At 40.0% G+C, this 14,902-nt stretch overlaps 2 protein-coding genes across 3 annotated transcripts in view; both read left to right on the forward strand.

Annotated features, from left to right (window-relative positions):
• Nucleotides 1-14,902, forward strand: part of LOC119908018 (major histocompatibility complex class I-related gene protein-like) — an 84,846-nt gene that overhangs the window by 30,214 nt on the left and 39,730 nt on the right. Inside the window, exon 1 of one of the 2 annotated variants that reach the window (XM_038725756.1) lies at nucleotides 10,626-10,638. The exons of the other annotated variant lie outside the window; for it this stretch is intronic. The gene's annotated coding sequence lies outside the window, so the exon portion shown is untranslated. Of the gene's footprint in view, nucleotides 1-10,625; nucleotides 10,639-14,902 lie in introns of those variants that run through there. 2 annotated transcript variants of the gene reach the window in all.
• Nucleotides 109-8,796, forward strand: LOC119908021 (major histocompatibility complex class I-related gene protein-like). Its single transcript, XM_038725762.1, has 7 exons — nucleotides 109-385; nucleotides 518-787; nucleotides 3,624-3,902; nucleotides 5,054-5,383; nucleotides 7,041-7,142; nucleotides 7,418-7,435; nucleotides 7,559-8,796. Exons 1-7 carry the CDS (start codon nucleotides 337-339, stop codon nucleotides 7,600-7,602), a joined length of 1,092 nt encoding a protein of 363 aa, XP_038581690.1. The 5' UTR covers nucleotides 109-336; the 3' UTR covers nucleotides 7,603-8,796.

A 14,902-nucleotide genomic window follows, 5' to 3' on the forward strand; every position in this document is an offset into this window, starting at 1 on the left:
AAGAAAATCACAAAAAAACGCGTATGTATCTTTCAGGACCCTCTCTTGCCCAGTGTTAGTATGTGACAAGTTGGAGATCAAGAGCCACCTCCCAAGTGGGCTAATCGCCCTTATACTGTCCACACTGGGTGAAACCATGCGTGAAACTGAGTAAGAAGAAAACACTGGATCATGTTTCTGTCTGTCTAATATTCAACTTAAAACTAACTTCACCGCGTTTTAATACCAGGGCTGTCGAAACACTGTCGGGGGAAAAATAACGCAGTCCACTCAAATGAGCAGTCAGCACAGCTGAACCAGCTCAGTCTTATAGCAACGAATCTTTATCAAAAGAAGATGAAAAGGTTGTTTTTGTTGCTTCTCTTCTGTCACGTTTCACCAGCAGGTAAGATCACAGTCATGGACACGCTCGTAGTTCAGTTTCGCTTTTAGCTTGATGCCTGATGGTGTGATTTAACAGAATAATACTGAATACATCTTTTTGTAAACTGAATGTTTAACCTTGTTTGTCCTACAGTGAAACACTCCCTGAAGTATTTCGTAGCTGCATTTTCTGGAGTCTCAGACTTCCCAGAGTTCATGGGAGCTGCAGTGTTTGATGGTATTCTGCTGGCTTACTGCGACAGCAACACCAGGGACATAGAAGCAAAACAGGACTGGGTGAAAAACATTTTACAAAATGATCCTCAGCAGTTACTGTATTACACTCATGAGTGTTTTGAGTATCTGCCAAATGTCTTCAAACCGAGGATATTTTTTTTTAAGCAGCACTTCAACCAAAGTGGAGGTAAAGAATTTATGTTTGTTATATTTTACATTTTATTGTTAAAATGTTTTGCTTTTTGGTTTGATGTTTGTCAAACAGTTGTAGCATCTGTTGTGTAGGCTACCTAACTTAATACTGAATTAGCTGGTACACTCTGAATTTAATCACCACATGGAGCTTCTGCCTTTACTTGCTTTATTGTCTGAACACCCTTATTACAACAGCGTCTTCCGCTATCTCCCCGTTACTTCTTCTTTTTTTTTTACTAGACACATGACATCTCTAAACCACTACATGACATCCCTCCTTTTCTTGGAAATAAACGCTGTATTGTATCATACACAAGTGGTTATTAACTTTTTGTTTTCCTTTCTATAACACCGATTATCTTTGGCTTAACAACTGCCTTACCACTTGTCTCGACAACCGTATTGGAGATTCGACCACAACTTTATGTGGTGGTGCTTTGAATGGTGTGGTGAACTTGTCCACTTTGTCTTGCTGTATAAGTACAGTGTCTCCCACGTCCACCTTTGAGTACTGAGCTCCCCTGCGTTCATCAGCATATAATCTTGCTTTTCCTTCTGTGGAAAAGTCTGTCACGCACCTCCAGTGCCGTTGTGCTATGTCCACATATATCTGGCAACTTTCCCCTCAATTTTCGATTAAAGAACAGCTCAGCAGGGCTTTTACCTGTGGTGGCATGTTCGATGCCTCTGTACACAGTCACATACTTTCTTAGTTCACATTTCCAGTCCAGTCCTCCTGCTTGGGCGAACTTTATTCTTTTCATCAGCGATTGGCGCTTGAGTCCATTTCGGTGTCGTCTTCTTCGTCTCCATATGTTTGAGTCCATTATTTTCACAGTATTCTCTGAACAAGTCAGATCTGAACTGCGGTCCGTTGTCTGATTTGCAGGTGACTGGTAGTCCATGTCTGCTGAAGATTGACTCCAGACTGTCAATGACATTTTCTGTAGAACATCATACTCATAATAGCGACTGTAATAATCTACCACTACCAGTATGTAGTGATTGGTCGGCAGTGGTCCTAGCAAATCTATGGCGAGATCCTGCCAGGGACTATCAGGTAGTGGTGTGGTTCTCGGTGGTTCTGGTGAGTCAGATCTGGCTACAATTTGACAGCCATGACACGCCTTACAAAATTTCTCAGCTGCTTTATCCATGCCAGGCCACCAAACCTTGGTTCTGAGGTGTTGTTTGGTTCCCAGTATTCCTAAGTGTCCTTCATGAGTTAGTACAAGTGCTCGTGCTTGTAGATTTTGTGGCAGCACTATGCGATTTCCTCGGAGGACTATGTATCCCACTACACACAGTTAATTTGCTATTGGTGCGAATGATTTACAGTTCTCAAAGTGTCCATTTGTGACAGCCTTGCATACCTCCACCAGTATCAGGTCAGTAGCAGAGGCCTCCTCCACCTCTCGGGTAGTTAGTGCTTTGGGTGTAGCACTCATGGCTACAAGCCTCACATATTCTTCCGATTCATGTTTGTGTACCTCTTGTGTATTTACTAGCAGCCGTGACAGCGGGTCCGCTATGTTCTGTTTGCCACCTTCAGTACCCCCAGCTTCATGGCTGTCTTCTGTTCCAGGAGTGGTTCACCATTTCCTTTAATCACGATGAACTCTGCCTGATCAGTCCTGTCACCAATTTTGATTTGACACTTGAATGCCCCCTTAACAGGCAGTGACTGACTGGATGAGTATGGGTACAAATTTCTCTGTTCTTTTGGCACATATGAATAACACTATCTTTTGTGCCTTCAGCCTGTCCCAACATTTTCTCCCATCACATTACTTGTAGCACCTGAATCTACTAACATTTTCAAGTCTACTCCCCCCACACAAAAGGTAAGTCTCTCTTCTTTTGCAATAAATGCAAACTCTTTTTGGTTTACTTCAACGCTGTTCACATTTTGTTTCTTTGGTCCTTTTGTGCGGCACATTTTTGAGAAGTGGTCTTTTCCATTACACTTGCGCCGTCTGCCTAAGACGTGTAGAAAATTGTTGCACAGTCTCACCTTGTTTCTGACACAACTTGTGAAACGTCTGGTGGGCAAACGCAGTGTTGACTCTGGGAACGAAGTATGTGTTCAGTGCCCCCACTTCTCCAGTGTCCGGTCAAGTTGAAAATATATCCTGAACATCTGGTCCAGCAAGGTGCAAAAGTAGAGCTCGTCTCCTCTGTTTTGTGACATCTGCTGTATCATCACTTATAATCAGTCCTTTTCCATCTGCATATAACTCAAACGACGTCAGCCACCGCGCCCATCTTGGTCCGAGCGTAGCTGGGTCTGTGTAGCATGCAAACTTTTCCATGCTAACGTTAGCTAAAACTCACGTTCCTTTTGCTGAGTCTTTTTTTTCTTTTATCTTTCACCTAACTTAATACTGAATTAGCTGGTACATTCTCAATTCAATCACCACATGGAGCTTCTATCTTTACTTGCTTTATTGTCTGAACACCCGTTATTACAACAACGTCTTCCCGCTATCTCCCCCCGTTATTTCCTGCTTTTTTACTAGACTATTGTGAACATGTACTTGTGTTAACGTATAAACATTACAGCCAAATGCTATAGGCGTATTTAGAGCTGGGACTGTAAGTGAGGCTGCAGGTGTCACATGGGTTTAACTCTGTGTATATCATTTTGAGGTGCACAGAATGTAAGAAGACATATCCACATTGTATAGTGCAATTGGCAGCCATCCATCAATTCACAGAGCAATAGCTACCAACTTTTAAAGAGTGACATAGACATTGATAGAAAGACAGATGGAGATGTTATCTGTGCATCATGTTAATCACAGTCTCTGTTTCTGTCTCTGTCTCAGGTGTCCATGTTTTACAGTGGATGAGTGGCTGTGAGTGGGATGAGGAGACAGGGGAGGTTAATGGTTTTAGTCAGTATGGTTATGATGGAGAGGACTTCATGGCATTTGACCTGAAGACATCGACATGGATCACTTTGAAACCAAACGCTGTCACCATCAAAGAGAGATGGAATGCTGACAAACCTAGAGCAAAAAATAATGAGGTTTACCTCACTCAGATTTGTCCTGAGTGGCTGAAGAAGTATTTGGACTATGGAAACAGCTCTCTGCAGAGAACAGGTAGAATCACATGACCTGATTTGGTTTCATGGACACAACAATATTCATATCCCTGCTCAGACTGACTTGCCGTTGTATTATCACTCTGATCAATCTGACACTACCTTATTTTGGTGTCAATAATCAATCAATCAACATTTATTTATATAGCACTTTACAGCAACCAATAGGTGTCCAAAGTGCTTTACATCAACCAAGAATAAACAACACAGCATTCAATAAAAGACAAGACAAAACATGTGAAGCATAGAAAACAGTAAGCCAGATAAGGTTGCCTAAAATCATCAGAAGAAGAGGGAGGTTGTTGGACCACTACTGCGTATTTAAAGCCATTCTAAATAAATAAGTTTTGATTTAAAATGAACAACATCCGTTATAGTGCGAATGTCAGGGGGGAGCTTGTTCCAGACTTTTGGGCCAGCAACAGCGAAGGCCTGATCTGTTTGTACCACTGTTTGTACCTGGACCTCGGGACTTCTAAAGTCCCTAGATCTGAAGACCGCAACAGCCGATTTTCTCAAAGCTGAGACTGTGAGTGTTAGTGCACAGTTAGTATAAGTAAGTTTATACAGATTAAGTTTTTCACTGTTTCACTGAACAGTGAATTCAATTAAAACATTGAAACTGATTGACTACTTTGCTGTGAACCGTAAAAAAACAGGCAGATCCTTCTTCTCTGACTGCAGTGAGTTTCTTTAGTGGTGGTGTCGCTACCTTCTCTGTCTCTATACAATGTGGAAGTTGTATAACAAATGCGTTGTTATGTAGTTCTGTCTTATGCTGTTGATCATGAGACGGCTGTACTGGCCTGTACATGAAGAGCATTTACCTGAAAGAAAATGGATCTGCTGTGTCTTGAGTTCACTTTAAGGAACCCTGGAGATTTTGATCACTATTGGCGCCAAAGAGTTTTTGTTTTTACATGCAGATGCATGTTTGTCTGGATCTTTTGGTAAGATTTGCATCATAGTCCATATTATTAGTCAACATTATTGTTGTAATGTTCACTTTTTCATTTATTTTGCTCAAACCTTCAGTTATTGATTCCCTATTTTATTTTTTAACATGCTTTTACTTTCTTTCCTTTCCTGTTCACCCTTTCTTGTCTCTCTCTCTCTCTCTCTCTCTCTCTCTCTCTCTCTCCCCACCAGAGCTTCCCTCAGTGTCTCTCCTCCAGAAGACTCCCTCCTCTCCAGTCAGCTGCCACGCTACAGGTTTCTACCCTGACAGAGCCCTGATGTTCTGGAGGAAAGATGGAGAGGAGCTTCATGAGGACGTGGACCACGGAGAGATCCTCCCCAACAACGATGGATCCTTCCAGATGAGTGTTGACTTGAATCTTTCATCCGTCACACCTGAAGACTGGAGGAGGTACGACTGTGTGTTTCATCTCTCTGGTGTGAAGGACGACATCGTCACCAAACTGGACAAAGCAAAGATCAAAACCAACTGGGGCAAAACTCTGTTTAGTAATGACAATGGTGAGCAACACTAATTTATTTGTTTATTTATTTGTTTTTGCTGAATGGTCTCATTTTTTCTAGTCAGTTTCACTTTTACCACCTGTTAAAATAGTTAAAAAACCTAGAAAACAATTTTTTTTTTTCCCTTCAGGATTGCTGGTCAGATCATGTGACCCTACCAGCGTTATCAAATAATTTTTAATTACAAATGTTCCAATTATGTAGTTATACCACAGAAAGTTTAATATCTTAAGCTGATGATACGCCGGGCAACTTTTTGATCAACGCTAGTGGGCAATGCAGCTGTCAATGGGCAACCAGGTGAGACACAGGGCAACTGATTAGGGCAACGGACAGCTGGCAACAACCAATCAGAGGCGCAAAACTATTGCCAGGGAGACGGACACTGCATATCTTGGCTTCAATATTTCTTTTACTTAAGTATCATGAAGATATTCTGGTTAATTTGCCATAGTTATTACATTCATGCATTCCATCTTTTTTATGTGTCAGCCTTAAAAATGCTAGAAGTCTATTGGGCTCTACAATAAATACAAATTTAGTCGCATATGACCCTAAAAATAGATACCTGCGAACCGGTAAAATGATTTATGAACAGTGTGGGAGTAAAGATAACTAGCGTAATTCCCAGCCCCACCGCTATCCGTTCAAAACATAGTCAAACTTTGCAGCTCGTTATTGAAAACAAGAGGGATCGGTGTTTTCAAACATACATACGACAACTTATTGGCGTAAAAAGATGTAAGTTGACGCTCCTCCTTTTCTTCACTTCATTGCTGCTGAAATGCCGCCATCTTGATTGATTTTTTTCCTGAAATCTCCAAGTCTGTCACGTGATCAGATGCTAGCATTCTGATTGGAGGATCTCAAAAATTGCCCAAGACGTTCTAAAGTATTCAGATAGAAATGTGTTGCCCATTCTCTCTGGGAAAGTGCCTGAGAAATATTGCTCGGCAGCATTGCTCAAAAAGTTGCACCATGTGTGTCATCAGCTTTACAAGGACATTTCAGCAACGTAGAACTACACTTTCATAAAGCTGGCTGACTTGTGAGAGACACAGCAGCAAAAGTTTTATTTTACCTTTTACTAGTCTGTCGTCACCTAGTCAATGCTCACTTCTTTAAACTCCACTTACCAAGTTAATAACGTGGCCTCTATGCTAAAAAGTTGTAATCTCCCCTGATAACATCATCAGGGTGATTTCTTTCAGAATAATTCTCTCTGAGTTTAATAAACTGCACTTGAGTTGTCAAGTCACTGCTCGTTAATCAAGGCAATGTTGAGCCAAACGCAGGCAGTCCAGGATGATTCACTGATAAGGTAGCTTACAGGCAGGCAGGTAGGTACAGGTCCTTGTAACATAACAGAAAATAAATTTACAGCTCAAAGAAAACACTATCTGTGTCTTTCTTAACAATTTAGACAGCATTCTTTGTAAAGCTAAGGTGGTTTTTAATCACAGTTTCAAAATATTTAAAGCTACTGATGGTTTCTACAGTGATTGTCAAAGTTTTTTCAGGTGCCATTTAAATCCTGTATATTTCTGCACACACATCAAGCTACTGATACCAAACAATATATTTTTTTGTATTCACCACCTGTATGTGTGATGAACATCTTCACATGTTGTGATCACATTATGTTTGCTCTCAGATGGGTCCAGCAACATCACCATACCGATTACTGCTGCAGTGGTTGTTCTCACTGTCGTTCTCATCGCTGTTATTGGATTTACTGTTTACAAAAAGAAGAGAGGTGAGAGACTCAAAGGAGCTGAGTTCATGTTCTTATTCAGACTGCAAAATTTAAGCAACATTTAATAGTAAACAAACATCTGAAGCAACCAACAGTAAGACAGAGTAACCTATCATATAAACATACAGTATAATACACACAATATAAAGAGATCTAAAAAGAAAAGTAAAGGTCATTTATGTATCACTTTAATTCACATGAGACAAAATTATAATAAAATATATTCTGACATGTTAAACTGCGGCAAGTAAAATATTTCTTTATTCTTATTTCAGCAAATCGACCTCCAACTCGTAAGTAGAATCTTGTTTTTATTCTGTTGGTGTGACATTCACTCTGTAGATTAAAAAGGGCTTTCAGTGAGAGATAGTTCAGAGCAGGAAAAGAGGACTAACAGTGTGTTTCTGACCTTACAGCTTCTGTCAACAGCTCTGAGCTCTCTGAGAGACTGAATGATTGAGAAACACACCAACCAGCACCATAGACTGTATTAAAGCCCTGCACGCAGTGACGTCATGTGAAAAGGCAAAACAGTAAATACTGCACTGTGTTAAATATTCACACCTCTAGTCAGAGTACTGACATTAGCACTAACCGAATGCAGGTAAATACTGTTAGCAGACAGAGAAAATGCACTACAGAAAGACACATGTAACACACACACCGAGCACTCAGCTCAGGGAATATCAGTGGTGGAGTTTCAAACCAAACTCACCAGTGGAAGAGGCCCAGTTCGTACTGATTAAGAGTCGGTGCGCTGTTTATCAACAGCACCAGCCAGTCAGTACAAAAGTTGGTAGTCCAACTTTGGTATTGACGCTGAGAGTTATATTTGTTTGTTTGCTGAGTTACAGAAGAGGAGGATTTTGTTGAGATATGGCATCTTGCGGAGATTTGAACTGAGAAAATGACTAATTCATTAGTGCTTGAACTGTGTGTTTTGTATTAAACACTGACTGTGTAATACACTGTGACGTAATGTTTTTGTGTAGCCTAAATATATTGAACACTGAAATACAACATAATTAACATTAAATGATACTTAAATGAACTGTTTGTTCTGCATTTAGAGCATGGTCTATATTTCAAAAAGTGGCAGATACAATCTCTGAATGGCAGAATAAAACCTGAATGTGAATTTCAGACCCCTGCCTCCAGTTAAACAAGCTTCCTTAAGATAAAAGCAAAGAAACATTCTGAGATTGTTTTGACATCCACCATAAAACATCTGTCACATTACAGATGTAAAGGAAATATCTACAAACAGATGGCTTACTGTGAGCAACGATACCTAGCTTTACATGTAGGCCTAGATACAAAACTTATATTTGGAAAAAGGCTGAATGGGGTGGGGATGGGGCAGTGGATAAGGCGCATGCCTTTGGCTTGAGAAAGTGGGGTTCAATTTCCTGCTAACACATCCACCAATGTGTCTCTGAGCAAGACACTTAAACCCTAGTTGCTCCAGAGGTGTGCGACCTCTGACATACATAGCAACTGTAAGTCACTTTGGATGAAAGCATCAGCTAAATGTGAATATGACTAGAACTCTGTTTTTTGAAAGCTTGATTTATTTGCACTGCCTGTCAATCCTTTTGTACTGATGTTCTTCTTTTTCAATAAAAAGGGTTTTATGTAAAGTCACACAAGTTCACCATCTGTGTCTCTAGTTTCATTGACATGAATATTGCACTTTTATTCACTATTATCACTCAAAATAGGCTATATGATGTAGGCCTACTGTGAGACATGAAGGTGGAGGCAAACCCTAAAAGTATATCGTTAAAAGAAAGCACTAGTACTTTCTACTTTTGTTAATGGTATAATTTAGTCTGTCAAGATTTATTAACATATAACATGACTTTGTTTCTTGAGCCATAAGTAGTAAAAGCAACATAGAGCTGAAAGAAGAGAGCAGTTTTACATCTCTCTCTCCTAAAGGAGCAATTTGGAACACAACACGTTCAGATTTAATACACATGGAGAACAGAGCTGAGCAGCAGTCTGCAGCAGTGAAGGTGGGGAACGCTCACGGGGACACGGCAGGGCTGCTCAGCGAGAGCAGGGTACTCACGCAGGGACAGGGGCTTATATCTTTCCAAGGCACTCCCTTGTGTCCCCAGCAACACACCCGCTACGTTTGGAGTCAATTGGTTAACAGTTTCTGACAAAATCGAAATAGGCTACAAACAGACAAACACACAGATTTTTTCTTTATTACAGAGATTGAAATAGGAGATTCAGATTGTATTTGTGTGGGTGGTTCTGCAGAAATACAACATAAATAAATAATAAAGTTTAGGACATACATACATCCCAGAATATTTCCCATTCTGTATCCTACAAGGGTTTCCTCAGGTTACAGTATTCTTAAGATAAAAACAGTAGGTTAATAACTTATAATCAAAGGTTTACACCTTTACAAATGCTACCATAATAAAGAAACACCAATAATATTAAGAACACTAGTCGACAGTAAGATATGGCCACTTGTAAAACCAGAGAAATAACATACACATCACCAGCTCTCCTGTTAAAACACAGACAGTACCACCTAGTGGTGAAACAAGGGGCATTAAATATCACGGCTACATAAAAGTCTACCATCCAAATAATGTTAATATCCAATAAATAGTGAGTCTAACAAACTGAGCTAACTAGCAAAGGTAAATACTTTCAAACTAGTAACATTTATCTCCACACAGCCACATGGGTTGGCAAGCAGAAAAGCAAAAATACAAAATACAACATCTGAACATGAAATTAAATATCAGGACGGTATTACAAGGGCATTCCTTCACCACGGGTGCATGAAAGTGACAACTATTCAGCTACTTAAACATGAAACGTGAACACAGATAAGTGCACACTGGATTAATTGGGCTGCACTGTGTGTAGTGTGTCAGTCAGGTTTGCATGCACGTGTTTTTGGGAGACCATTTACAGTCAGAAGACCCACTGTAGGCCTACACTGCAGCGGTGATGTCGCTAAAGCTTATTATAGGACTGCTGCTTATTATTATTATCTTTTAAACAATTGGAGAGGGATATTCACTGTTTCACGTTAGCCCGTTACTTAAATTCTTACATTATTATTTGGTATCAGGTGGAAATGGTCTTATACTTTACGTCTCAAAATGATCATTTTTCTAAATAAGTAAAGTAAGTAAATCATCATATTTCTTATTTTCCTCTCTTCTGTCAAACAGAATGAAACTCTTTCTAAAGCATCAGTCACGTTTGACGCTTTGGGCATCATTAGTCACATGGTTTTCTTCATCTGAAATGACCTCTGACCTACCCGACTGTATGCTATGGGCTCTGATAGCCTACAATATTTGGTTTGTCAAATCAGAAACACTCCCACCTTCCTCTGTGAGGAAAAATAGTTGAATACAAGTCGAAAACAGCTGAATCAGCTGTTTACCCACACGTCTTTATCAAACAAGAAGAAAAAGTATTTTGTTACTTTTCTTTTGTCACGTTTCATCAGCAGGTAAGATCAAATTTTAATGATTTACTTCAAGAACATGGTATCAATATGTTCATAATCACATATTGATACCATGTTCTTTTGTTTGGTGAAACAGGACAGGGACATCATTTATGAAATGTTCCTCATACCACGGGGGGTGCTAATTAGTGTCTAATGGCAAGACTAGTTGAATCAGATAGGCAGTGGTGGTTCATTCCTATGAAGTTGCCTATTAAGCCAGTTGGAACCGCCTGAGAGATGAATATATGCTTGTTGCTTGCTAAAGTAAGCTTAAAATTACATAAGGTCAGGTTTAGAGAACAGTGTCGCCTATCAGAGGGCCAACTGCAGGACCTGCTGAAAGGTCAAAACAAAGATGGCTCACCCAACTTTAGGCACATTTTACTGTGTTTTGATGAACATAAATTAATGTCAAATTGAAATGTATTGTTTATTTGGTGATGGTGTTTCACTTTTCAATAAAGATAAAAAAGAAAAAAAAGAATTCATATACTCGTCTGTGACTATAGCTGCAGGAAAATGAATAGTACATGAGTGTTCAGAAGTCTCACAGAGGACGCTTCATCTCTGAGGAGCTCACAGGAAAAATTTAGAAGAGGAGGGAAACAAAAGATGAAGTTGAAAACTGAGCAACTAAGAGTTAAATACATGTTAACACATACCCTCTTCACAGCAGTTGTTTGGGGTAGAAATTATCACACATGAAATGAACTGGCAACATACAACAATAAAATTAATTACCTTTATCAAGAGATTACAAAAATAAAATATTAAATGTTAGCACTTTTACTATATAAAACTCTTCTACATAATTTACATAAACCCTTTCTGTGCGGTCCATGACAAAAACCCTTCTTTGTTCAGTAATAATGCAGATAAGATCAGTCAGAAAAGTGTCACTTTATTTAAAAACATTTCAAACAGTCTAACTTCAGTCGAAGTCAGATAATAACTTAACCCACTATCAAAACTTTCAACACAATCTCCACCTCTGATCTATGAGGCACAAGTAAAAGTAAACTAAAAATAAAAGCAGGTTAAACAGGTTTTAATTAAAGTTGAATAATAACTTCTTATTGGTCAAAGTTTCTATCCACCTATGTGAAGTTATTAAGTCGTGAACACGCCTCATTACATGTCAGTAAACCCGATTGACGCCGTCCTCTCAGGTCTCTGTACCGCCTGTGTGTTTGAGTCACAGCAGTGATGCAGAGTGCAGATTCATGGAAAAAACAAAGTTCAAACCCTCGTCTGTTAGGCAGAGCAAGAAACGAGTAAATGTCTTTTGCACTGATCAAGCTGGAGTTAAACAGCAGTTCCTTGCCCATACAGTCACGAGACGGAGGCTCCCCTTCTGCTGTGTATTTCAGCCTGGCCCAGTTCTGGGTAAAGCAGGAGCCAAAAGACACCATGTCCCCGGCTATTTGCACTTACTCCAGGCAGCAGTGGGATGTTTTGTTTTAACAAATTCCGTAAAAAGTTTGTTGTTTTTCGATTTGATCAGTTAGTGATCGACTTTCTTTGAATTTCTTTCTTTGCCTCTTCCGCTCATCTTGTGACTTTTTTTTTTTTTTTTTTTTTAACCTGTCCTGCCCAGCAGCCTGGTATAGAGTATAATGACCTGGATACCATATTGTGCCAGACAGATTTTACTTTAACAAGAGAGTATTAAAATACTCCTTTGTCTGTTTTATTATTTATTTAATTATGTATTGATTTGTCACCGGGCCGGACAGGGGGGCAGACACGGGGATGGGGGGGCACAAACAGACAGCACAGAGAAAGGACAACACCTGCAAGAGAAGGGGGAAAGGGGGATGGAGGGTGGGGACAACAGGGAAAAGCTGTGGGTAACACCAATTGCAGAAAGCAACGAAACCTGCAAGAGAACAGAGAGGGGGGCTTGGGGAGGAGAAAAACAACAACAAACAAACACAAACAAAAAAAACAATAAAAATAATAATAATAGTAAAAGACAACCAGCCGAACAGCAGCAATAAACAGCTGACATATTAATGACATATTAAGACAACTAAGAGAACAATGAAAACAAGAAACAGTCACACACTAAATACGCAACACAACACAGCCACGAGAGCTGGAATAATAATTAATTTAAATAAGTTACTGAAAGAAAAGCATCAGGAATAATTCTACCAGGGACAACCTAAGTTTGTTTGTGTCTGTATGTGTCTGTGTGCATGTGGGTGAATGTGTCTGTATGTGTGTGTGTGTACATGTGTGTGCGCATAAGCCTGTTAAAGAATGTAGTTGTTAGAGAGAGTGGGGCGCCACGACTGTAACAGGCAGGCAAGAACCCCAGTAGCCAATAGGGGTGGAAGAAAGAAAAAGAATAAATCAAATATCCAGCACCCCACCGCCGCTCATCTTGTGACTTTAACTGACTGCGTCGCATCCCTCGCAATGTGCTATGCTTAAATTTCTAAGCCCAGTGAACTCACCTCCAAAAGATGTCTCCACAGATGAAGGTAAGGGGGATCTGCTGTTTTTTTAGTGACTTCTTTCAACATATCTTATTGGATTATTAGTTATAAGACTGCCACGCATATTTTTCACATTGTGTTCCTAATTGCAGCCATATCCTATTTATACTATATTATATCCAGCTGTTTATTAGGATGGTAATGCTGTTTGCATTTAAATGTTAATTTTATGTGTATGCTGCCTAGGCACTTCATTGCACGTTATTATTAGGAATGTGTATTCCCTTTTTTATATAATTTTGTTTATAAATAAAAGTTTAAAGTTAAAAAGAGTTTGAACATTTAGAACAGGATGGTGGTGGGGGTTTGCATTTTAAATGTTATATAATCAATATAAAACATCAGAAAAGCAGATAATCGTTCCATCCAATCCATTTTTCTCTCACCTTTCATCTTTTTATAAGCATTGAATCCAGCAGCAGTGATGAAGTCATGTCACTGGGCTTCTCTGTTCAATAAAAAACAACAACAAAACTGTGAACTAAGGTTGACTAGGAGTTGAGTTAATACAATATAATCAAGGATTTGGTCAATTATTTTGAGGGAGATTTAAGAAAATCAAAAATGATCGGCTGATAATCTTGTTAGGCTGACATAATCTGATCAGGGATCCTGGAGCAATGTGTATTTTTTAAATTAAATTATTTACACAAAAAACTAAAGTACCCAACAAACCACAGACATGAAGTCCCATTCAGCACCTCCTAATCTCATTCTTACTCCAGTTGGTCCTGATCATTGCTTGGTCCACATTTGTTACGATGTCGTCCTTCACACCAGAGAGATGAAACACACAGTCGTACCTCCTCCAGTCTTCAGGTGTGACTGATGAAAGATTCAGGTCAACACTCATCTGGAAGGATCCATCGTTGTTGGGGAGGATCTCTCCGTGGTCCACGTCCTCATGAAGCTCCTCTCCATCTTTCCTCCAGAACATCGTGGCTCTGTCAGGGTAGAAACCTGTAGCGTGGCAGCTGACTGGAGAGGAGGGAGTCTTCTGGAGGAGAGACACTGAGGGAGGGTCTGGAGAGTAAAGAGAGAGGGAGACTGCATTACCTCTGCCAACTGCTGACCATGAGAATAGTATGATAAACACCTGGTCTGCGCAATATCTAAACATTTACAATTAAATAACATTACATACTAAAACACATTTCAGACAAGTATGTATTGAACAGGCATCCACAACCAAGTCAGCACCACTCCAACTCTACCATATTTGGCGCCTTCCCCCAGCAACCCCCTTTTTATAAGCTAATGGCACACTCCTGTACTGTTTCATCAGGTCTAGGTCTAAACAGAGGAGTGCAAGTACAACAGAGGAGACACGGGTGACGAAAAGGTGGTTTTCCTTGCTGATCACTATTAATAAATGTCACTAACAAAGCCAGAGAGAATAGGAAACTGGGGGGTTGAGACTCCCCCTGGGGCTCGTGATGATGAGCGGCTTGCTTAGCATCCCCCTGTGGTCTCTGTGGTAGAAAAAGAACAGTTACTTGGTGGAGTCATTAACTCTAGTATGAATGTGTTTGATGGTGGGAGGAACGTGAAAACATGCAAACTCCACACAGAAAGGCCTGGGTTCGAACCTGGGAGCTTCTTGGTGCACCACAGTGTTGATCTCTGGACCAACGTGCTGCACTTTGGGAGAAGCAGAGAAAGTGGTTAGACGAGTTTATATACGTATGTGCAGCTGATTGGATTAGAAAGGAATGGGTAGAGGAACTGAATGAGGCATTGTTGGTTGGATTAGTGAGAGA

This window comes from Micropterus salmoides, unplaced genomic scaffold, assembly GCF_014851395.1.
Source record: "Micropterus salmoides isolate LMB-PRFRI ecotype aquatic unplaced genomic scaffold, ASM1485139v1 Ms_hic_scaffold_17, whole genome shotgun sequence".
Lineage (NCBI taxonomy): Eukaryota > Metazoa > Chordata > Actinopteri > Centrarchiformes > Centrarchidae > Micropterus > Micropterus salmoides.